The sequence below is a fragment of the Osmia lignaria genome, chromosome 9, assembly GCF_051020975.1.
Source record: "Osmia lignaria lignaria isolate PbOS001 chromosome 9, iyOsmLign1, whole genome shotgun sequence".
NCBI classification, from domain to species: Eukaryota; Metazoa; Arthropoda; class Insecta; order Hymenoptera; family Megachilidae; genus Osmia; species Osmia lignaria.
This window is the reverse complement of record NC_135040.1, coordinates 7120759-7146649: the sequence shown is the minus strand read 5'-3', so window position 1 is coordinate 7146649 and position 25891 is coordinate 7120759. Positions and strand designations below refer to the sequence as shown.

Genomic DNA, 25891 nt, shown 5'->3' with positions numbered 1-25891 from the left:
TCTAAGACGGTCGACGTGACCTAAATTGGTACAAGGGACAGGAAGGAAAAAGGTACTAACTCAACTAACTCGAACATTCAACGAAAGTTCCTTTCTAACTTTTTAATATCGCGTGATGCACACAATCGCAGACTCCTGGGCACGAAACGTCCCCTTTATTTTCTTTCACATACAAGGTGGCTTTAAAGAAGGTGTACAATATTTGAAGATATATTTCTACGACTCGTATGAAACTTTACGAGCTAGTACACACAGTCTGTACTAGTTTTGAAAAGAAGAAAAATTATCGCAATTAATTTCTTTTGTAGTAGACCTATAGTTGAAACTATATCCAACCTCCTTTCCACTTGTACCACCAATTATACGATAGTCTATACACCCGTAGAGAGAGTCAAAGTGTGTCGCGAAGACGCGATCGTTAAGCACCGTTTATGGTGAACCATTAGCACTCGAAGTTATCGCGACCTCGCTGCGATTACAATCTTCCTGGCGAGAGAGTTAAAGGTAATTCGCAGTCGTTACCAGTGTTACATTTTTCTTGTTTCAGCCAGGAGGGTCACGAATACGCTAGGTAATCGGGCATGGACGTGACTGTGAAAGAAATCCCTTTTATTCACCCTTAATTCATCCCGCGGGCACCACGAGATTACCTTACCTCCGTACTCATTATTCCCTGCAGCACGCTAAGTTTCACCATTTTCCGGGGGGAAATTAATCAGTTAGACTGATTTACGAGCAGATTTTTTCGTTTAACGAGACAGTGAAATTGAAACAAGCGATTTCCGAGGATGGTGATCTTTGATTTATCGATTGAATTCCTCCTATATATAATCATTTAAGTGTGGAAATTTTAATATTTCGGAAGTTGTGCAAAATCGTTGAATTAACATTGAAATTTTAACTGACACTTTTCAGTCAGTTTATTCAGATAACACGAACGTTTAATTAGCACTGAGCTAAAGCAAATGGTCTTCGAAGAGGTGAGATATCTCTGAAAATTTTATTTAAATCTATCCACTTGATTGACGTTGATTTCAATTTAGCATGGGTATATCGCTTTCAAATAAGACAATTGTTGATCTGGAATTTTCCTTGAATTTATCATAAACTCAATTTCGTTAATTGAATTCATATACATAGAATTTCATGAAAACTATTCTCAACATTTTAAATAAATCCATTGCAATTTTTAAATACAATTTTTAAAATTCACTCCCATATTTGAATCTAATTAATTAATTAAAAAGTGATACGAGCCGTTGAAACATCGAAATTCGCACAAGACCCGTCATAATCGCGAGTTTCCTTTGCAGAAAGTCGATCGTCCAATTCTACGGTATAATAGTTATATCAAAACTTTCGAATCGGTAAACGTTAAACTCGCTAAGTTATAACGAGGAACATGACGACTATCGTATCACTTTGGCAACGCTTACGAACAGACCGAGTTGAAGCATAAATTCTATAATGTCGCGAATCTCAGCGATAACCACTTTTAAAGTGTACCTTCGTGCAATTATTTAAGAAGTTGTCTTAAAGGCGTGCTTAAGGTGACACCGTCTTTCCATCTAGTTTCGTGTCGAATTTGCTGACACGTTCGAACAACGTTTCTCTGTCGATGAAACATCGTATTCCTTTTAGGTAACGAGCTTTAGATAAGTGTACTATTATGTCGCTGCTTAATTTACAAGGAATTTTTATCGAACGAACGAAGTTACTTTTAGAACTTTAATAAAAAAAAAAAAGAAGGAAGTCTCGTTATTCATTCCAGATATCACTGATGTACGTGCTCGACGGTAAATTACACTCGCGTCTCTTGGTAGTCCGAAAATGCCCGTTTCTCTTTCATCCTGAAAAATAGTTCATTAAGGGAAGGTACGTGGCATCTTGCAGGTAAGCTGTCATACAGGGATGTAGTATATCGATCGCGGGTCAAAGCTGAGGGTTTAAGGGTGTGCACCTTATCCGGACCCTTGGAACATAACCTTAATCCGATTTATCCGGCTTCCGAACGCGATCAGAATGTTGAAAGGAATATCCATACGTCGTTTTCCAACGTTTCACCGCCATCCATTTCTGGATTCTTTGCATTCGTAGGAAAGTTGAAGGAAAAACGCGAGCTGAAAGTTCGAGCAACCGCTTCCACTCGATCCCTTCCACGGGAATTATTTAACGTAGCCGAAGGTTTTTGCATTTGAAAGGAGAAAAGTATGGCTAAAGTTCATCTACGATTCCAATTATTAGGTCATCCCTATGTATTTTAAAAATTTGTGTGCACAGTTAAGATCCCACCGTCACTGGCTACGTATTCGTTGACCCTTACTACTTGCTTGAATTACAATCGTTTCAAATGCAAATTTGCCTAAAGTACATCAACGAAAGTCCATGATTTCAAGGGTTACCAGTTGCATAGTTTCACAGTTCCGTCGCTAATTCATTAGGACACTTTGACACTGCTAAATTTGTATAGACGAACGATAGTGGAATTAATATAGTTCAACTTCGTGAACGGAAAATTCCCGAGGTTGTTCGTTGATAAGGAAATCGAATTAACTCCAGCTGCGAATGGCATGGAAATTTTGTCGAATCGGCCTTACGGTCCAATAAGCGGTATGAATAACAACAATTAGAGGGGAACGCGAAGCCGGTCAGCTGGCATTTCGCCCGAAAGGGAAACGAAATTTTATTCGACGCGTATCGAGCGTAAAGTAACGTTTAATTGAGTGAAAAATCATGTAAATGACGAATTTTACAGACTGCAAATAGATTGAGCAACGAAATATGGCTAGTGATGAATCTCCTCTCGCTATATCGCCGTTTTCTTTAGGGAAACGATATAGCGATTTTATATTCGGCACTGTGCACTGGACGACGAAATATTCGTAGAAATGAATTTTCGTGCTGGCGTTGAAATTTAATAAAGAAATCGCACGTGTTCAAACGAGAAGCACTCGAGAACTCGATTAATTACCCTGGAGTTTCTCATTTTCTATTTTCGGCCCGTTTCTTGCCGGCCTCGAAACGCGTGATTGACAGAGAGGCAATTTCACGGATCACGACATTTCGTTCTTTCTCTTCTTCCTTCAACTATTCTGGCTCTCTCTTTCGTGCACGTAATCATCGGAAACACCTTCCTCTCGAGTATCCTTTTTCGAGAAGTCGAGTAATGCTCCCGTGAGCTTCGTTTCTTCGCTTCTTACATCGAAAGCAAAGAAGCAAGCAAAGATTTTTAACTTTCATTTGAAACTCGACTCGCTATATTGGAGAACGAAACTGGTGAATTAAAAAATTTTCTTAAATTTATTTGAAAAATTAACGTGTATTATATTTAGGCATAATTTATGAGTAATTCTGAGTGTTGAGTCGGATGGAATCCTCCCTCTCTGTATCGCCTTCTTCTCTAGGGAAAACTAGAATACTCGGTTCTGCACATACATTATTTATGAAGTGAAAGCGAGTCCCTCATTGCGAATGGTTTTCCCAGGGGATGATAAAGTGACCAGAGGAATATTTCGAACAGGCATCGATCCCTTGACCGATGGATGCTATTACTTCCCTCCTCGACAGATGGAAGTTATCGTTTATCAGGCTGTGGTCTATGCTCACCTAATAGACAGATTTTACAGATTTTAGAGGGAAGAAGCTTAACACCCTCACGTTTTATAATAAAGAATTGATTAACAAGCAGGAAGATGAATTTAAATTTCAAATACACTTTGGTAAATTGTGGATTTTCAAGGAAACGGTAGATAAAATATTCCGTTTATCCTCTTCCCTGCAACGTCTGAACAATCTGAATAATTAATCGGAATATATCAACGCTCTCTTCAAGGGTGCGCGTAAAAAATGTATTAAACGGAAATATTTCTTCTTGCTTGCGGTAAACACAAACTGAAATGTAACTCGGTTTTTCTATACCACTCGAACCCATTTCCGGGTTTTCTCGGAAAAAAAAAATTCCTCCCCGTTACGACTTCCTTCGCGCACAATGTTCCCTAACAAACTGGATCAACAATTAGCATATAAATAGTTTTCGTTTCCGAGCTGTGTGAAAGCTGTTCCTTTCGCTCGGAGACGAAAGAATTTTTATGGAATGAAAACGAGGAATTTCAGCGAATTCTAATCGTAAGTTGCAAATTTCTGTCCAATGTTCCACATGTTCGCGTCCCTCTTACTCCGAGTGAAACGTCGACGTTTTAGTTACATTTCGAAGACGATCACGTTTGACTCGTAGGACGAAAGGTAACGTTTCGAACGAACCTTTAAAGACGTTTTATCCAACCAATTGAAACGATCCTCCTCTATGGGGTCTCCTTTTTTTTTACCACGTTTTTACACCGCAACACGTACATACGTATCACGCGTGTTCAGGCGATGAAACGGTGAATTACGAAGGGTGGCTAAAGAAATTGAGCGAAAATTCCATCAGTTGATTTCTGGTTCTAACGTTCCGTCAGAGAACTCGCGTGACTTGAAAAATTAGAACTTTGGGAATTTTAGCAACCTATAATTGCTAGTTAAAACCTTGATTTTCCTATTTTTTTATAAAAGAACTTTGGCAATTTTAGTGTCTTGGAGCTTTGATAATTTGGAATCGATTTTCCTGAAAATCTTTGCTATTTTTTTTAATACTTTTCAAGAATCCCACTCTATCATTTCGAGGTTTGCAAGTTGTCGTAACCCTTTAAGCACGAATGCTTCCAGCGACAGACACAGAAAATGTTGAAGCCCTTTGACATCTCGCTGAAACCTTCTACCCTTCCTAGACGTTCTATAAAAAATCTGATAACCCCCTGAACCTTTGGAGAGAGCAGCTATCAGCGTTCCATCGACGTTCGTTTTCAGAAAGAGTGTCGATGATCCGTGTAAAGCTTCCCTTTTCAAAGGACCCTTCGGCACACTGTCGCCGCGATTCGATTGTAAGACGGAAGTAAAAATGTTTTCGTTTGATTCTCCTTCACTGCGAGAGACTTGTCGAGCTGCCTTTGGTTTCTTGCACCGCGAACGATTCGAAAATGTCCCCTTGTATATAGGGCGTTTTAATAGTGCAGGGTTTTCAAAGAGAGCCATTCAAAATGTCAAATATGAGTTTGAAACGTGCAGCTGGTACGAGCAAATATGTACCCACTTTGAAAAGAATTTTAACTGTTGTTTTGTAGGAAAATCTAAAGTTAAATGGATTTTAAATTTGAACCACTTTGATGGAAGGGATTGGATAAAATTCTATGCACGAATTTTATTTTAGAACCTGCGTCTATTTCTTCTTTATTTTATTTATTCATAGGGGATTTGTGGAAAGTTTTATGTAACATGTTTCTATTTTGTCGAAATATTTCTAACATTCGGTCTATAAAAATAAATAAACACGACAGAAATATCGATAGACAGAACTACTCGAATTCGTAGCGAGTGTGTATATTGTGCAAGTTTAAAAATGCAATGGGAAAAAGAAAGTTTTACCGTGGTCGGATATCGACAGTCAGTTTGCAATAAACTAACCTTATAAAAATTCTGACGTAAAAGTTGTTTCGAGGCGAATAATAAATATTGTTTCGATATCTGATGTAAGCGGAGTTTGTATGATACATTTGCGTTATAAATTTGCTGCAATGTTTGTAATTCAATGTACATACATTTATTCAGTTTCATGTGGATGATATAATTTATTGTCACGCGAAATTCTGCTATTTTATGGAAAATTAGGTTTCATCACCGCGAAAGATAATTACATTTCAAACGGAATATTGTACAGGTAATTACATTATAATTTATAAGTGATAACGTAATGTACCATATTCGCATTATTTATTAAATATTCTCGCATCAAAGGAGCAATGGAAATGGATCGAATAGTTTATATCCACGGATGATTTTATTAAAATTCGATCAACGTTCTGTTTTTCCTTTAGCTGTGTACCAGTAATGGCATAGAAATCCCTTTCGGAATTGGTGGCCAGAAATGGCACATCTGCTCTGTAATAATTTCAGGAATGGAGGACAAATATGGCTATCTAAGACTTTTTTTTCTGTCAATTTCGTTTCTTCGTGTTTGTAACCGTTCTACAGAATCTTTACCGTTCTCTCAAAGCTTTACTGTTTAAATCTTTCCTCGTTTCTTTGAAATTCTTGGCTCACCTTCTGTCACCTTCTTCTCCCTTGCAACCATTCGATTTTATCCTCTTTCACCGTTACAGTGTCTCCTTTATATTTATTTCCCTTCTTGAAATAACGTTCGTGCAGTCCGTCTCTGGCCAAGATTTATCGTAACGGGTTCAGAGAAAGCAGGATAGAAACGGAGTTTTCTAAGGGTACAATAGCGAAATACCGATTACTCGATCCAAAGGTAGAACTTCGGTTATTTCGTTTACAAACATAGCTCGATTCGAAATGAATAAAAGCCAAGACTTACCGGACGATAAAATTTCCTTTTCGTATAACTTATTATTGGCGTATTACGATGATCCGTCGTTATCGTATTCATGAAAAAAGAAACATATTACAAAAAACAGGAATAAAATATTGTCAATATCCAAAAAGCAATTTCGAGGAGCATCGAAGCTGGAGGGTCGATAAAAAGCAGCCGCGACCAATATGTGTCGAGCTTGTTCGAAAAAAATGGAAACAGAGAAATTAAAAAAAAGAAGGGAAAGAGACAGAGGAGAGAAGTGCACCGGTATTACCTTATAAAATCGATAAAGAAGAGCGTAGGATAGCAACACGTCGATTTGCACTTTCGAACAGAGAGGCTGTGGAAATTGAAACGATGCCATCCAGGGAAATCCTTTGGACGCGTAGCAGTAATGGTTCATGAAGAAATCGGTGGTCGATCAACCTGTAGCCAATATTGCGACCTCGAATCACCATGATGCCCGGGCATTCTACGCTCTTGTATCAGCACGTGCGATTAAGCTCGACACGAACAATGAAAGTCTTGGACCACTGCGACGGAAGGTCGATCGATCGATCGATCGTGATCGGATTATACGACCATGGTTTCCTCGGTGCATCGTGAACAGACAGGATCGGAGGGAATTAATTAGCTGGATCCACGATTGATGAGCTTATTATTCGTTCGTAGCTGCTTTTATTCCATTGCACTGATCTCTCTGAAATTTCGCTACACTTCAAAGTTAATCATTAATTAATCTTTTATTTAGTTTATTTATTCTATTTGAGCTTTGACTTTATCATTGTTCATCGAATATCTATATGGAAACAAATTAATTAAGGTCGCGGACAAAATACATTCCTCCCTCCCCATAAATGGTCGATGGATTATCAGCCACGATCAAAAGGAGAAACCACACGGAGCCATCGAAAAATTATCTGATGGTGATATTTCAACCGTGTTCGAGTATACTCTGACCCGTTGGCAATCGATGCTTTTGTACGATCTACCCGCATATATGTACATCGAGCTACAAAAGTATTCGACCCTCTCAATTAATGACCGATCATGCATGATATTGGCTGGACAAAACGTTGGATGTTTGCTTTTTATAAATGACAATCATTTTGTCATCGAGTGGTGTTAAATTGCGTTTGGCAAACGACTCTCATTACCAAGAGGACAGTGATCCTAAAGATCCATATTGTACAGCAATAGTTATTATAAAAAGGAAATTAAAAGTCATAATATTTTTTGCAAAAAAGTAATTACCATTCGAGAGGGTTAGAATATTTATGGCTGATGTCATGCTGGGAGTAAGTCGAGAGATGTTCGATAAAATCGAGCTTCGAGGCTCGAGTACTCTTCCATGTATGTGTGTGTGTGTATTTATGCATTCGTAGGTTCGTTTTGTTCCGTAATTTACCAAGGTTCTGACTCACGCCGATAATCTCGCTTTCAGAATCGTCCTGCACGAACCCACGCCCCCGCATCGTTTCGTTAGGTATTTTGTCCGGGTTCGATTCACTGGTTCGTGCGAAAACGGCTGAGCACCAGGCCGAGTGGAAAATTGTTCACAACGAGTCGCGTTTACTCTTCCATTCGTGGATGAAATAATTTTGCCGCTGACTTAGAGACTCCTCGCTGCTCCAGCTGATAATCCAGTCAGTATAGTTAATTAATCAATCATCAATCAAGAATGTATCTCTTATTTCTCTCAAATATTCTTTCGAAAGGAGAAAAGAAAAATCATAAAGATAATTTATTTTTTAAATAATTTAATGTAGAGGGTCACCTTAAGGTTGTATGGATGATTGAATTTAACTCTGTTACCTTTTCTAAAAAAAAATGGTGTACATTGAAGGGCAATCTATTTATATTGAGGGGAAAGAAATGAATTTCTTTTGTAAATTATTGACAATCAATTGAGACAACGTTTCTGTTTACGTTTATAGAGTAAAAGGTATTCGTGACCTTTCAGCTTATTTCTCTTGAAAACTGTTTGTATCTAGCAGAAACATTGATTCAAATCGCGCTTACTTTGATTAAAAGTTTCAATTCCTTCCCAGCTATGTAATCTAAATATTCATCATATTAGACTTTTAATATTACATTACAAATATTCTAATATATTCAGCGCTTTGATTTGTTGATGAAACCGGCTCGGTATTGATTTTGCTTCCGGATTAAACGTAACATACAACATTTGCATTACAGTAGTTTCGCAAAGGATCCAGATTAAATCGTTTCGCCATAAAGGTGGATTTATTACGGCGTTTAATAAATGGTTAAAATTGCTGCCAGCGTATCGTGCGTTTAAATAAAATTTATCTCGAATGTTAAATATCGATGTAAATTAAATAGAGTATTTGTCTTTCATCTTGATAAACTTAGGTTCCCGTTAGGTAGACGTTATCAGGTGACAAAATCAAAGGGAATCGACGCCTTTGTTGTCAGAATGGATAGTCTGTCTCTGAATATTCTACACATGCAAAACAGCGAGGATGAGGGTAACTCATTTGTGCAAAAGAATCGATTTCACATTAACAACTTTTTTACAATACTCGACAATAACTACTATACATTTTATATTTCATTGTTTTAAAGAAAGGCTCATTGTTGAATCATTGATTAGTCAATTTAAATATTGTATCCCCTCCCCAAAATTTCACTTAATTTTAATCTCCTGGTTTATTAATAATCTAATAATAATACCTTGCACGAGGAGGTCTGGCATTAATTATTTACAGTCTTAGCAATTACCAGTTAATGAGTACAAAAAGAGTTTAATTACGCTCATTAATTCTCATTAATTTTCCTATTTGCCTCAGAAAACAGGATCTATTCGTTAATTTCAGGTAAATTGAGGTTTATTTACACACTTTTTAGAAATTCCATTTCATCAACGAAGTTCGCATCTGTTCGCGCAATTAGAATAGCACTCTAAATCGTTTGCGCGTACATCAAGCTTTATCAGTGCCCGCATTTTCTATCTAGATCAGTCTCCCTCGAAGGAGATAACACGTCACGAGAGTTCCTGAACGAAGGGGAGCCCGATTAAAATTCAAACGACCAGGTTTGTGTTTATCATAGGTCGTTTGCATTCCTCTCGATCGATATCTGGTCGAACGATTCTCGAACGATGCTTTTTAAACTCGCCCCCTAACGGATCAGCTCGTTATGTTTTAAATAACGAGGATGATGTTCCGGGTGCGTCGAAAAATAAGAAGAGCATGAAAAATTAATGATTCTCGTTGTGCAGAGCGTGAGAACGGTTTGCGCTTCAAAGAAAACAGCGACATTAGTTAGTGGCTTTGTAAAATTTAATCAAAGCTTTCTGGAATATATTGTGTTACTCGAAAAAATGTTAAAAATCCTCGTGGAATCTCTGTTGAATCTCTGCTGTGTGATTATTAAATTTTTCTTCACTAAATTATTAAAACGCGTATCAAAGTAAAATAGGAAGAGCCATTCCCTTGATAATACAAGTCGACGTTTAGAACCATTGTTTTTCTTACCACCCTGATTTACACTGTTCCAAACTGATCTCTGAATAATTGAACGCTTGCATCGGTCGTGTCCTGGGGGCCCTTCAGGAAGCAAGTAGTACCATCTCATTATGTGACTATATCCAAGACTCACTTGAAACCCAGTTTCCAGTGACGGTAGTGTTCTATTTACAGTGGCAAACAAGTAGCGAATCTTGTGACGGTTGGATAGAGAAGTGGAAGTGGTAATGTATGCACGTACTTACCAGCATAGAGATTGCGAAAGGTAAACAGATAAATAGACAAAAGGGGAACGAGTGAGAAATTTATTCTGCCGCCGTGCATCGTTGCAGAATAGACTGCTGGTGATTTATCAACGATACGAAGGATTCGGATAATTCCAAAATATTAAGTAACTTTTCCTCGGAAGTAGCGCGTGTCTTTGATCTATGATATACGCGGAGTGCTTTTCCTTCGACCAGGCCTTGTTTCGACGAGGTAATACGTCGCGCTAATAAGTTAGCTACGATCGAAGTATCATTAACGAGTATCAGGCTGCTGTGCTGGAAAATTACGTTTAGAGCGAGCACTTAGCTGCCTCTATCTAGCCGACGACACACCGATCGACGACACTGCTCGGAAATTGTTTCGTTCGCGACACAGCCTAAGAAAATGTTCGCACAATAGCTTTCAAGATACCATTTTCATGCGCACCTGAGCGTGAAATATTTCAAGAAAGGGAACCTCTTTTTGTTTTGGAAGACGTAGCTGTTTTTCTTATCTGTTCTTTTACCTATACTTTTTCTGAGGATTTATAATTCGTTGTCATTTTAAATCGAATCGATTTCAGTAATAATGAAATCAGATCCAACGTGAAATTGATTTAAACACAACGACGTACAGTGATATGCTATTAATTAAATCAGCAGATATCTAGATTTGTCGTATTCGTAGGATGCATATGGCATAACAGTGCATCAGACAATGTTCTACGAAGTTTGATCAAATGTAACTAGCTGCCAGTAAATTAAACGATATTCTATGATGTACATTATGAACTGGCCAGTACTGCTTTGTCTGTTGCTCTTCCACCATTTCGGATGAGCTTTTGATATACGCGTCCTCTTCCTACCCACTTTGAGATGGCTTTAACAGTATTAATCGATACTCGACCCAATCTAAAGAGGTTACCATTTTGCCGTGCCCATAGTCCTTCTACCGTGTCTATATACTAACCAAGTTCGATATTTCTACGATAAATCAAAAAATAACGCGTACAATTTTCTTGTAAATTTTAATAACGATTCTTGGTTAATTATCGAAGAATTAAACGAACGTTCCTGGCTCGGGTAGTCGATTAAACTCCAACCCAGGTGATTAAACGTGTAAATTCCTTAGTGGCTTAAACAGTCTCTACCTTTTATATGAAATGTTCTCTATAAAAACAGTAATTACTCCCAATTACCCGACGTCGTTCCTTTGTTTTACGCGCCTTAAACCGCAGAATTCTCGCGAGGTATTGCTGGTTCCGACACGAAGAGATTATTTGTCCTGTCGTAAAGATAAGGGGACGGCCGGTGGTTGTATTTCTACGGGGGTTGCTACCTCCTAATGGAATTGACTTCCCTTCGCGTGGCAAGAAAGAAAAACAGAACGAGTTACGAAGCGTGGGAACAACGTTCCTGATTTAAACCACTCGCCATAAAAAATGTGTAAAATTAGAAAAGAATGATTAATTCGCTGGGAACCGTCGTGACATATCGGGTTCGCCTATTCGAATCAGAAAAATCCCATGGAACCTCACGATTCACCTCACGACGCGAGTCGTCTGGTTTGAACGAGGAAACAGGAGGATCCTCCTGGGGATGGTATTTCGAGAAGAAAGAATAGCGAAAGAAGACATAACGTTGTAGGCGGAACGTTGAAAAGCGAGGAGGCAAGAAAACTTGACACGTCTAATGAAATTGGCCAGGCAGTGAAGAAATCCACGTTCCCTCGTCATCTGTGCCCGTGTTCTTCACCGTCCGAAGGAATCCCCGGCTGTCGCGAGAACCATCCCTCGCAATTGTTTCGCAAACAGTACGCCCCTACTTGGCTTTCCTTCACCCCACCTGGATATATTTCATTTGTTCTTTTTCATAAAAATTTTCATTCCCTTTGCATACATAGTATGCGGAAAAAATTGATGTACAATATAATTGCAAATGCTGCGAGTTGGCTATGAATAATTCAAACATTCGTTTGAAAAAAAATAAATAAAAGATAGAGGTAATTTTTATTAACACGTTCCGTGTTGAATTGAATTACAGTTATTGCGTTCAGAACGCCTAATTCAACAACTGCGCAATTATATTCACACTGATTGCACTGCTTCAATAATATTACGTGTAAACGTGTTCATGGTACTTAGGCGATTATAGCGATTCCGATGTAAAGCGTTTACATTTCGTAACAGGGAGCATGCAATGGAAATTTAAAAATCCTTGCTGAACGTGAACCCACCTGCGATGAAATGTATCTCATTGCGAATAAATGATTTGATTTAGAGAGAGGGGGGGGGGGGGGGGGATGATTAATTGCAGGTCGTTTAGAAAATAGACGATTCGTCGATTACGGTGCACAATTCGTTAAATAACCCTGGACGTCGCGTCGAGCGAATTTGGGCTAGGGATTTGTATAGAAAACTAGGCAGAATAGGATTACACGGAGATTAACTCCTGGGGCGTAATCTCGTCATCCTGTTCATTTGAATTAAATGTTACGTTCCTGCCGGTACATTGTTAGCTTGTATTTCGGCTTAATCTAAACTGTAAAGCTTCGAAAATTAAATGAAATATTAGCTTTCAGTATTTAGCTTCTACCACTTAGAAATATAATCAAATTCCTGTGAATCTCGGTTAAAATTATATATATTTTTTAAACTGTGATCGTACAGAGGGTTAGAATTGTATCCTCGAAAAAAAGCTTTTTATCTACCGCGGAAATCATTCTTCTCCAGTGTTGTTTAGCGCTCCCTATTGTCCGATAAATTTATAAAACTCACGGCAGGATATACTGTGCAGGAAACGAGCTCCCTGGGCAATTATTGCTTTAGGATATCGTGAAAAGGAAGAGACGATAGGAATCGGAAGGGACGGGCGCATCGATAAAACTCTATTCTCATCAATGGTTCACTAAAATCCCTTCTTTCTTTCTTTCCAGAGTAATTATCCAGGAAATCTGCTTATCTGTACTCTGTTACAATAAATTAAAAGGAATGAATATTACGTCTACAAATCAATTATCGTAATTTAATAAATGTTAGAAAAAATCTACAACGAATTCTATCCAATACGGTAATGTTTTGTTCAGAGTAGCTAATTTTCTTTAGGACATAAGAAAATTATTAATTGCAATTAAGGTGAGCCGTATCTTTGATGAAGGCGATCCAAGTCCTACGTGGGTGTTTATTAACGCGTCTTAATTGCATATAGAAGTCATATCAGGGAAAGTTCTGATGAAGTTTGCTAAGTTCGAGTCAGGATTCAAGTGCTTCGTAGTCAATGATAAACAAATTACATTTCACCGTTCGTTTCGGTCCCGTCGTCCTGGCTCGTTCGAAGTTTCCCGCTCCCGATGGAATATTCGCCTGGCTTCCCGTTAATGAAAGTCCAAGCAGTACGTTTTTCTCTCTCTTCGTTACTATATTTTATAGACTGTAACGGAACTCATTAAACTCTGTTCCACGTCGATGACAGTTATTCGTTTCCTCGGTCAGAAAATTACTGACGATCGATAAGCGCGCCGAAAGAGGGCCATTTTTCAGCGATATTAACATTCTCATTCCTGCTACCGCATTCGTGACTTTTAGAATCTACCGTGGAAAATAGAACGGTAGATTCTAGAAAATGTCAGGAGTAACAAATAAAACACTCCCCTATTTACTTCGATTACCAATTTTTCCATCGATCGATCCAACAAACTTCCCCGAAATTTCCAAGATGTTTAATTAGTTCTCCAAGTTGGATGTAACCATGATGATTAGTATCCGATGTTTGTTCTATCTACATTCTTCCCCCTTTCATCCTGTTCCTGTTTCATCAAGCCATTTTCCTTCGGGGCTCGTTACTTCCTTCGAATCCGTTCCACCCTCCGGATCGACAGTTTTGTAAACAAGCTTCCCGCAAGATCCACGCAACAATTTCGCAACTATATCGAGCTAAAATCTTCTTGCGGCACGTCGCGTCGCAACTACGTTGACGTTCTTACACTGCGATTAATTAACCTCGTTAATCGATACCCTCTCAAGATCGACAAGCATGCCGTTGCTTCTGGCCGATATTGCTTTCCTCGGGGTTCCTTCAAGTATACTAATCATTTTCCGTCCATCTTCTTACCAATAAATTCGATTAATAAAAAGGCAAATAAATTTCTAATTATTTTTTCTAATTTTCCACTGAAATACTTTCTTTTTCCAGAGGATGCAAGCGCGACGAGAAGGCAACGGCTACCATTCGGGCGAAGAAACAGTTTAAGGGGTCATTCGGAGGGACGATGACTTACGTTGCACGAGGAAACGCAACGATCGCGGGGTAGAGGAAGAAAATTCGAAAATTTACAAATGGCTGAGGGTCAGAATCGATATCGTGACGCAAGGAACCTTGAAAGTTCTCGAGGTCGAGGTGCCTTCCTCTCCGTATCAGCGAGCCCATACAGCGTGTTACATCGAGATTGATGCGTGTGAAGTTCGCGTACAGTCCTTTGAACAGAAACGCATCGGAAGGAAAACAATGATAATTGCTTCGATTTTCACGCGAAAGTGTTTTGATTAGATCGAGCCTCGTTGACGCTTAAACACACCGTCGTTGACAATGAGCTTCTTCAATTCGTTGCAACAGTACGTGACCGACAGTGTCGCGAGTTTGAGTTTGAGCCCGAAGAGATTCTCGTTCAGTCGAGAAGACTCGACGACCAGCGGGACCGGAAGAAGCGGATCCACCGGAAGCGTGACCGGTGCTAATAATACTAACTCTACCGCGCAACAGTCGACTCCTCATGGCTATCCAAAAGTGAGTTTTCATTTCTTACATAAAAATCTTCATCTCTCTTCATCAAATTGAAAACTTTCCTCACCGTTAAATCATTTCTGAACTTCTTTAACGCGATTTGCTTAAACTTTCTGCAAATTTCTAAGAATATTAATGTGGCCTGGATTGAGAAACGGGGACGACAGAACTTATAATAAGCCGCTATGCTTTCGCGACAATCGAATACAGATGTGCCGTGAAACTTTTCCTTTCGCTCTGGATTATTTAAACGCGCGTAGCATTTGTCACCGGTGCATGTCCCAATTAAATTACCATTTATTTGCATCTATAACTGACAACCGTCCTTCGTGTAACACATGTATCAATTTCGATCTTAAATTCTAAACTTTTCTCCTCGTTATACTTTTGTATTATTGAAAAACTATGAGGTATATTTAAAGTAGAACTTTTCAATGTAACTCCCAGTCGATAATTATTGAAAAAAAAAAAAAAAAAAAAAAAAAAGAACACACACACGTCATCGACTGGTACGATTAAAAAGACAATGACCATTCTTCGAATGGGACGATTTTCTGAAAGAACGAAACGAAATTCGTATCTTCCATCATCCAGCCAGACAAATCCCCGTTCACACGTAAAACAGGGAAACAAGGAAGAATGAAAAGCCCTTGCGATTCCCTTAACGCACGAACGACCCTGCGCGGTGTTTACTTCTGTCGCTGTTCCAGCCACATCTGAAAAGCTCGTTCTCTCCTCCCGTGGATTCACCTTAATCCTTTCCAGAAGGAAACTCGACGGAGATAATTATCGTGCTCGTTTATCCTTTCAGGTGGTGCCACCCCCCGGGACGGTCACGTCCTCCCACAGCCGTTCCTTGTCGACGCGAAGACGGACCCTCGAGGGCACTTCCAGCCCCGGTTTGACGGTGCATCCAGCTACCGGAAGTGCGTCGGGTAGCACCTCGCCCCGGAGGGTTGGCTCTTTTCGCAGAAGCACAGGTTCGGCGGATCGACCTCCTTTGATGTTCTGCAGAAGGAGACCCTCTTGGCCGGAGGTCGACATACAAGCCACGTCCGGGTGAGTACATCCTCTTGAATGAACATTAGAAATGGCGTTCGCTTTAGTATTCAGAAAGCTGTAGCTTGATGGCCGAAACTGCGCATTGATAGTTTAATCTGTTTGTCTTCGAGTTGTACTAAGCTTTCCAATTAACCGTACTAATCCTGTTTGTTCAGGATCACTTTAATTAACTGAAACCGACCGAACAGCACACTCGAATATGCGGTGTTGAAATTTCAATTTAATGTTGAGGAATAAGGGGACATCTTATTTCACGAGAGAAAATGATTTTTGACAGTGTGGGAAACTGATTGATATTTTCAATAAACGCGTATGCACCTCTAACGAATATTTATACACCGAAGCATTGTTTATATAATGTGTAATAAATGCATTTTTATCGGGGTTTTCGCGTCACGAACCCTCATGAATATTTCATTTGCATATTCAGATAGGTGCACCGTCACTCTATTATTGGATTCATTCGGTATCGAAGTATGTATTTTTTCTAAATTTGTTCTCCATGAATAGACATTCTCAAATGGCGATCGATACTTCAGATTTGGCGAATTTTTAATAAACATGTTGATTTTTTTTTCATATCTCTTTCCACGTCTAACTTCAAACATAAAGGTTTAAGTAGAATTATCAAAACTTAATCTTTCGAAGTTCAGAGAACTTAGTTTTTGATTTTCAAACGTTAATATTGAAGTTTTTTTAGCTGAAGAAAAGATCATACACTGTAACAACAAGAACAAAGTCGAAAGAAACATGTTGCTCGTCAAAGTTCCTGGGTCAGGTTACATAAAATATTTTCAGGAAAAACGTGCACTTTCTTCTCGACTCTCGAAGCAATATTAGAAAGAATCAACGTGGATTCCACGAAAACTCGCGACGTCTGTCGAAACAGGGATGGATAAAATGAAAGTTTTCTTTCTGACGCTTTTCCTATTTTGGCATTTAGGTTCGATACGATTTGCAATAGTCATTTTTAGATTTCAGTTAGTAAGATTACTAACTGATTCGTTTGAGACTTTGCAGCAGAATGATATTGAATATTCCTGTGGTTAATTTGTACAATTTCTCCAGGGAATTTCCAGGAGACTTGAATCGTTTCGTTGGAAAGTTGTTTTCTCTTTCTTTTTTTCATTAATTAAGATTCTTCTCGCGTGTTTACGAAGTCCTTTCGTCATCGTCGTAGGACGTTCGATTTATCAGGGCGCGATTTCACGGACGACAACGTCATCTGCGAAGGTTTCCGGCAAATTTCGATAGAAACATCAGATCCCTGCTCACGATTCCAATTTATTTCGCCGATACCAAGTTCGTTGCAAGCTTGTCAGAACGTATAAAAGAAGCTTCTCTCAACCGGGCACCGTAAATACCTGTTATGTGCTCTCCTCATAATACGAATCTCATCAAAGAGAGAATTTCATTTGGGACTTCGACGAGTAAAAGTTGCGACAAAGTTGCGAATGAAAACGGAACTCGTTAATTTTTCTCCCTTTTTATTCGACGTCGATCCACTGTTGCGCAACTTTCGCCGAGAAAATTGGACGGTATTTGTCTAAGGAGATGTAATTAATAAGGAAACTTTGGTTTCTTTGGAATTTTAATTTTTTTCTGAAAGTTTGCTGATTTCTCGAAGACTTTAGAATTCATTAATTATTCAGGTTTATTAATTCCTCTCAAAAGACCTTAACAGTGAAAAGAAATTCAGTAAGATACGATTTGTCATTTATCAATGAAAATGTAATAAAAAGAAGATTCTGAGAGCAACAAGTTTCCCAATATCATGAACACTCGATATTCAATTGATTCAATATTATTCAAGGTGTCTGGCTATTCCGTACCTTAAAGTAAGAAAAAAATACTTACAAAAGGAAAACATCATAAATATACAAATAGAATGGCAAAAGGAAATTGAATAATTTTCCTCAAATATGAAAACTCGACCCACGTTTTCCATTGCATATTATCATCCCTTTTTAATGTCTTTTACGATACCGACTTTTCTCGTTGATCGACTATCTTCTTATACACAGGAACAAATACAAAGCTGTGTTTTTCCTGAAATAAACAGTAAAACGTTTCGATATTCAGAATGGTTTTTACGTGTTGCGAATTCTTGCGTGAAACGTGGTACTCGTAAAAAACCATACAGTTCGATCAACCCTCGGAAAAGGAGCAAAGCAATTCGAGTGGCATCGAATTCGATCCCTTCGATTCGATAAGAAGGATAACTTTGGGATTTCAGGATGTCCCGCGGGATATTTTTGTAGCTCGTTCGCCTACCAGCAAAACGTCTCTCATAACGAGAGTTACCTTTCGGCGGCCGTTTCTTTCTCTTGTTATCTCGATTGACTGACTTAGAGATTTTTCAAAATAGGAAGTAACATTGTAACCAATGTGAAGATTTGATTAAATTTCAATTTGATTACCCGCTCGTAGTTACAAGAATTCAGTTAGCGAGCAATCGGTAATCAATTAGCAGCGAAGCCAGTCGGTTAACCTACGATGATCAATTATACCAGAAGCAGCCTTAGAAACAAAAGCAATTAACCTTCAATTGGATATTTGAAGACAATCATGGGGGTCAATTGATTTTAAGACCAATTGGTGGTTAGAAGTAATTGGATAACTTCTGAGTTCGATTAATTAATCGACACTACTATTTGTTATTTGATAAATAACTTTAATTAAAGTTGACCAATTTCTTCTCTAATTTTTAGTAATTCTTTCGAGTAATTTGTTAAGTGTTACGAGTACATGTTAAATTTCACAAATCACCAATTAAATTCTTCAATATCTCATATTTCTCAAATTTTTATTAATGTAAATTTCGCAGAGGTCTCATTATTTCGTGTCGCGTTAAATCGAACGGATAACGAGTTTATTTTATCGAATCTTACTGTCCGCGCTTTAGTATCTCAAGCATGAATTTGTCTCTTTATTCTGAAACAAAGAATATCATGGCAAAGTGTACCGCCGACAGATTATAAGAAAGGAACTTTTCCCGAACTCGATTCGCGGTGAATTAAACGGTGCAGTATAATAAAACTTGTGTAATGATCGATGATAGTACACGGGTCTTCCATTGGACAGGCTATTTTTAAGTTTTATTCAAGGTAGAAAGAGGTCGCAAAGCGCCAATTTAAACGGCCACTCTTTTTATTCGATCGACAGAAAGGAAGGTTACAAAAGCTATGGTGGAGTTGGGTAACAATGGTGCAGATTCAATTTCAAGGCAAACAAATGATAAATATTGTGTGAAAATAAAGGTGATTTAGACGGTTGTTACCGGGGAGTGAAGTATTGGGCAGAAATGGGAGAGAAAGAATTGAGATAGTGTATTTTTATGTTTCCAATAAAAACTGAATTTGATGAATGCCAAGTTCTTGAAGGAAATATTGATTATACAACTGTAGACCAAAAATATGAGAGCATTTTATTCAGAATGATTTTCAAAATAAAATAAAACACAAACTGTGAGATTTTTTAAATTGCTATAATCAAGATATTGTTTTTTTTTAATACAAAGTTTAACCAAAACACTTTATTGATTAATTCAGCAATTTCGATACGCAAACTTTATTCCGGCGAGTGTACATTTAAACCAAATGGAACAAAATTTAAACATCCATGAACATTTAATCATAATTGAAAACTCGAGAATTTGGCATTTCGCGTTTTAATGATCGAAATTTCGCAAAAGTTTCACCGTTCGTTTTGAAAGTGTATTAACAGCGATTTACGCTGTTTGAGTTTTAAAATGAGTGGGAAAACATTCTGAAACCGGTATTCACAGTAGAATAAACTGTACTAATTTTGATTCTCTTAACATTATTAAGAACTAAATATAAATTCATACCTCGAACCCTCGAGAATAGGGTATCAATCATTGTATAGTTTACCCTCGAATGAATTCGATCAGTGGCTATCGATTGCATAATAAATAAGGTTCGAATAAAAATTGAATTTTCCTATGTAACAATATTGCGACACGTTTCGTCGTCGTTGGAAGACAGGACGTCTTTTCTAAGGAGAAATTCGTGACGAAAATACGGTTCTCGCGGCTGTCCGCATGACTTGCCTTCAAGACGAAAGAGAAATGGTGTGCCAGAGAGAAATTCTTTTACGGAAATTCGGCTCCATCGAGGAGAGGAAGGTACGAATGAACCTTCGTCCTGTGTCTGAAGAAACATAACCTTTTTCAGGACGCTTTCTTGCCTTTTAACCTTTTTCACCCTTTCAACGTTGTACACTGATATCTCGAGTAAAAATAAAAAAATTCTCGAGTTAAAGATTTAATGCTAATTACCTTAGAGGTAACATCAAAAGCGAGCTGAAGGAAACCGATGTATCATTACCCTCATAAAAGTTTTTTCGTCCTGAAAGGACAACGACGACAACGAAGCATTCTTCTTCTTCTTTCTCCGTCGGTTTGTTCGTTAATTGCGACGGAACATGTTGCCGAGAAATTATCGAGAACAAAATACGAGTTAGGTATCCTGTTCCACATAATGCGACCTATATATCGGGGCAGGAGCAAGGCTGCAGGTGAAATCCTGGCTGCTGTTGCGCAAGGAACATTTGGTACAAGGACATAGCATTTCGATAATAAGCTTCCAGAGAGGGAGAGGAAATAATAAAGTTACCAGCAGCTATCGGCAAAAAGCGATTCAATAATTCGATGAAGTAGCCTTTGTAATTAATAACCCGGTACGCTTCCAAGCTGCTGAAATAATGCCGATAAAAGGTTTGATGTAATTTGATTTTTACAAAGAATTATTTATTAGATGTTTAAAAAACACATTAATATACCACTCTTTTTTTTTATTTATAAATTGTGGGAGTTATAGAGAATCTTTCTGATATCATTTAGCAAAATATTTAAACAAAATCCAAGACTTCCGACTTCTCTTTTAGTTGATCGATAAAAACTTGGGTTTCAAAACTCCAATCATTTATCAAAACAGGAACGCTCAAGCGTTCCCATTATCAACCGACACTTCTTAACAAAAGTGAAGCAACAGTTTATACCACAAATTATTCTCCCGAAATAACGAGCTACACGTAGACGTGATCATGATTAATGAATTCGTCGACTCGCTTTGTTAACTGTTCCCTGTATATCCAACGATCATTGCCTATTATCTGTCAGCAGAAACTAATAGTCGGTGGACTCGAACGGAAGTTGACGATAATATTTCACTGCCGCTTCCCTTAGATTAACCGGTCGATGTTGATGGAAACAAGGGAGTAGGTCAGAGTTAAGCAACACGGTTTTTCTTCTAAGCTGATTTCATTTTAGGATAAAGAAAGAAGATAAGTCGGAGGTAGATTCGTTTCGGTAGACATTTTCTTTAATTGCATTGGAAAGTTTAAACTGATACTACAATTTGTTCGGACGGTTTCAAATGACTACGGGGTAGAATTCCGATAATCCGGATTTCCGTATTGCCGGATTATTGGACTACGCCTGTAATGCGGTATAAATGAGACCGGCAATGTTTAACCCTTTTATCGCTGATGAAATTTCAAAACATGCAAGCGAAAAATATATAATATTTTCTGAAACGTTGAATTAATTTCACCTTTGCCAAGGGAAATGCGTGCGCCCGGTTTTTCAGATGATTCTCATCTGCCCCGGTTCGCTATCACTCTATCCTCGCAGTTGGAGGTTGGCGAGTGGCCAAGGCAATATCGGTTCCCTTGCTAATTTGCAATTAAGGCCACGACGTGTTGCGAATTCAGCTAGGAGCACCGTTTCGGCGCCGACCCTCTTCCGGACGGCACTACTACGTGTCGTAATGCTATTATATCATTTGTGCGAGAAAAATTCGACCGGAGGGAATGTTGCCACTCTCTAAGATCCCTTTCGTCCCTTTTGCCTTCCGGTTTGTTGATTTAAATCGCGTCGTTCGTGTAAACTTCGTTAGATCTTATTCGACAGATCTTTGGGATTATTTCTTTGACGGCAGATATATTTTTGCAAATGACAAAATAATTGAAGGTGGAGAACTTAGGCGATACGCTCTTAATTAATTTTTAATCGCGTGTTCTTTTCAAATGTCTGGAAGTAGGGGAATATGTTACGAATGGTTTGAAATCAAACAAGATAGGCTAATTATAATTTTCACGTTTCCGCACGAATAAATTGCAAACCCATGATGAATTCCAGATCGAGTTCACTGAGTTTCTGATATTATTACGGTGGTCGTCACATGATTACGCATACATTAGCGGCAGGCTTAAATCACGTATACCTATCCGTGATGCGGATTTGCGGGCCGGAAATTCTAGCCCCAATTTCAATCTTTAGGCCATGCACCACGAGATCGTGCGATAAATATTGACGGCTAACAATATTATCGCAATCATGAAATCACAAAGAAATTCCTCCAACGCATTATTCCTTCAAATTTGTTAAATTGCAATGTATAATTTCCAATTTGGAATATTCACGAGATTATAATGAAAATATTGTTTTCCTCTCGGAAAATTCATATTCGACGGCGTATTACATTTTAAACGAAGGCATGTTGACGCAAGCAATTTTTGATCGATACAAATTTTCACTAAATACAGGGGTATTGAATGAATGCAACGATGCTGCGTGGGCGTTATTCATGGATAGAACATTTTTGTGCGGAATTCCGGTTTGTGTAAGAATTTTTTCGTAAAAACGTTAAAACAACAGAAGGCAAAAAATATAATAAGCTTACAGCAACATTGTGCACAAAGTATTGCGGTTAATCTATGTAGGTTTACAAAAAGAGAGTTATAAACACAGAGGTGCGCTGTTCAGTGGAACGTACATTTTTATTTTATTCCTTCTGTTACTGCGGACTGTTTATACAGGATAATTTTCTGTAACGTTACATATTTCGCTCTAGTTGTTTGAAAATAAATTTCACTGTTGCTTTAATGTCAATTTTCATTCACAAGACGCGTAAGGTGCGTCGTCGATCACATTGACGTCACGAATTACATTGGATAGATAGAACAGGGCGTGTTAAGTAAACGCTTGTTAAGTTTGCACCATGTACACCAGAAACCATTCGTCGGGGAAATGGAAGGCGGCGTTTATATCTTGGGAAACGTAAAGGGTCTCTCGCCGATCGCTTCTCTAAACTAAAAGCTTCGCCAGAATCTAGAATCTGGAGATGTTCGAGGGTCGAAGGTGGTTGTTGAAAAGCTCTCGGCGGAGCTGTTGACACCGGCCTCGGGTGATTAGCGAGGAAAAGCACGTGCGCTGACAAGCTGTCGTTTGTCCACGAACTTGAAGAGTACTCGGGAACAGCCGTAGCCATTAGAACGCGTTTTGCTTTCGACCAAACGGTAATTAACTGGAAACAGTATAGTTTCCGGTGACTCTCGGCGGATCAGAACTTTCAAAAGTTGCCAGGCTCGGATTTCTATTGTTGGGAAAATTAATGAAACGAGGGGATAAAACGGAGTATTTACAGTCAAAGTAATAATAAAAGGATAAAATGATCGAATAGAATATAAGTAATACCATTTTGTTTTCTAGTCAAATTTTGTCCCTTTGATGCTTTCTTCTCTGTAAAATACTTTTGTTTCTTTGAAACAATACGTCGGTGTAGCTCAGGGGCTTCGTTTCACGTTTTCGTAATTAAATTTCTTTTCATTGATTAAAAGCGACATTTCGCAAGATTCACTCCTTCCGTGCTGCTGTTATTATTGTTAAAAGGGCAGAAAAGGAGTTCGCGTGTTCTGGTTGTGCTATTTAGATTCACAGTGTAATCTTTCCACCGTGTATTGCGGCAATAATGACAATATTATCGTCGAGATTTTCCTACAAAACGTGCAATTTGTTTCCAAGCTGAAACGGTAATTTCCATGTCCTGGACAGAAACTTTTGATAAACAGAAGCTATACTTCAGTTTGAATATTACAGGCGACTCGAGGAAGCGAATGTTTCTATCTGGTTGAAACATTTTAGATTTGTTCTTCAGTTGAAAAAATTAATGTTATCTTGGTAGAGGGAATATTATTCTAACAGTATCGAAGATCGAAGAAAAGCATTGCATACCGACAAATTTTCGAGCACTCAGAAGCATCGATAAATTTTTGAAAGCAAACGAAAGCTCCTCACGTACTTCCAGTTGAAATTCATTCCTTCGCCTCCGAGGAATCTTCTTTCCCAAAATGACGACGTAAAAATATTTTCATCCATAGCTCTCGATGGATACATATCTGGGGAGTCAAAGATTCTGCAAACGCAGCAAAAGGTCATGTAGAGAAAATTCAAGGAACGATATGAACAGATCGTTCCAAATATTATAATTGGTTGCATTTTAAACGCTATAGCATTGAAATACGATCGTGTTTCTGTCATTAATATTTTTAAGCTCGTTCGAGATTGCCTCGCCTGACCCACATTTTCAAGTACCCATAAATGCGCAATTGTTAATTACAAAAGAAAAATAATTACCAATATAAATTACCTTCATTTGTTCCAATGATAAAAATCAACCTTACATTCCTGAACAAGAAATTATGCAGAAAAGGATTCTAAAAGGATGTATGTAAATTATTCTATAATAACTTGGCTGCATTTAAAATGCTATAGAATTGAAACACGATCGTGTTGAATGCACAATCGTTAAACTTTGCTCTTTAAGATCTATTAAATAAAAATTTTACATCATTTTGAAATATGATTTTGTAAAGGAATCATATCTTTAAAATTATAACGAGGAGTTAGGGAATGTGGAAGGTCGAGAGGTCGAAAGGTCGTGGTCGCAAAGGGACCCTTCCTTGTGCGTTCCTTTTATCTCGCTATGGACGAACGACCATATTTCTTTGGGGGCCCTTACCCTTACACCATTACCTCCATTAAATCGACCGCACTGCTGTTTCCATTCTACGAAAAGTGTCGAACATCTATCAACCTATGCGTACACGTTCAATGGCGTATCGTCATATTCTTTCCACCTTTGTTGCGCTCGTCTGTAGGGTGTTGGAAAATTAATTATTAAAATTAATTACGTTACAGCTGAATGGATTGCTAAGCTAACATTTCAATCTCCCATGTGGTTTATGGGAGGAACCGCGGTTAAATTCTTGAATTTTCTTTCTTGGTTCACAAGGGAAAAGTAAATTAGACAAGAATTTTTAGGACTAATTGGCTTGAATTTTAAAACAATGCGAGTGAATAAAAGGTTTAATATTTCTGTAATGCTGAGGAATATGTCGGAAGAAATTAAATTTCTTATTTTATTATATAATTTCTTTTTTAAATAGGTCAACAAGCGAGTTAATAAACCCCTTAATGTAAATAAGAATTTTATCGCTCAGAGGAATTTTCTTTACAACTCTTCTAACAATTTTATAAAATGTAATTTCTTGTAAAAGAATTCTCGAAAAATTAAATCCCTCTCTTTTATTTACTTAGAATTTTTCATGAAAAGTAATGTAATTTTTCTCAAGTTTCTGAAGTTTTTAAAATATTTTTTATAATATATATATTGTACATATTTCGTGTTAAAAGTAGCTGAGTTGGGAAAACTAAATTCTACAGAATGTATGATTTTAAAAAGTTGTTATGTCGAAAGTATTTATATCGAAACTTTGTCGAATTTCGACCAGAGGGCCGAGCAACTTCCAATCAAATTTCTTCCTGCTCTATGGAAATTTTTTTCTATCGAATAACAAGTTTTACGATTTATGAAAATAATATAACGATGGTTCGAAGTCTTTTTTTTTTAAATTCTTGCCAATATTGTGAAACGCCATCGGTTCACGAAATTATAATTACAAATTCGTAGATCAGTAATGCTGATCAAGGAATCCATTTCTGCTTGGTCCTTTTTACGATACGAAATTCGTCCATTGAAATCCGATCAATTGGAGGATAAAAAGAGCAGGACACCGCGTTATCGCCGCTTGTCTCCGTTATT

General features: G+C 38.0%; 1 protein-coding gene across 8 annotated transcripts in view; it reads left to right on the top strand.

Moving 5' to 3' along the window:
- unc-13-4A (BAI1 associated protein 3) overlaps positions 1 to 25891 on the top strand; it is a 64007-nt gene that overhangs the window by 17751 nt on the left and 20365 nt on the right. For all 8 annotated transcript variants that reach the window (XM_034319554.2, XM_034319572.2, XM_034319563.2 and 5 more), the window contains 2 exons: positions 14334 to 14924; positions 15733 to 15980. In XM_034319554.2, the coding sequence (XP_034175445.1) occupies positions 14727 to 14924; positions 15733 to 15980 (446 nt within the window). In that variant the 5' untranslated portion in view covers positions 14334 to 14726. The remainder of the gene's footprint in view (positions 1 to 14333; positions 14925 to 15732; positions 15981 to 25891) is intronic.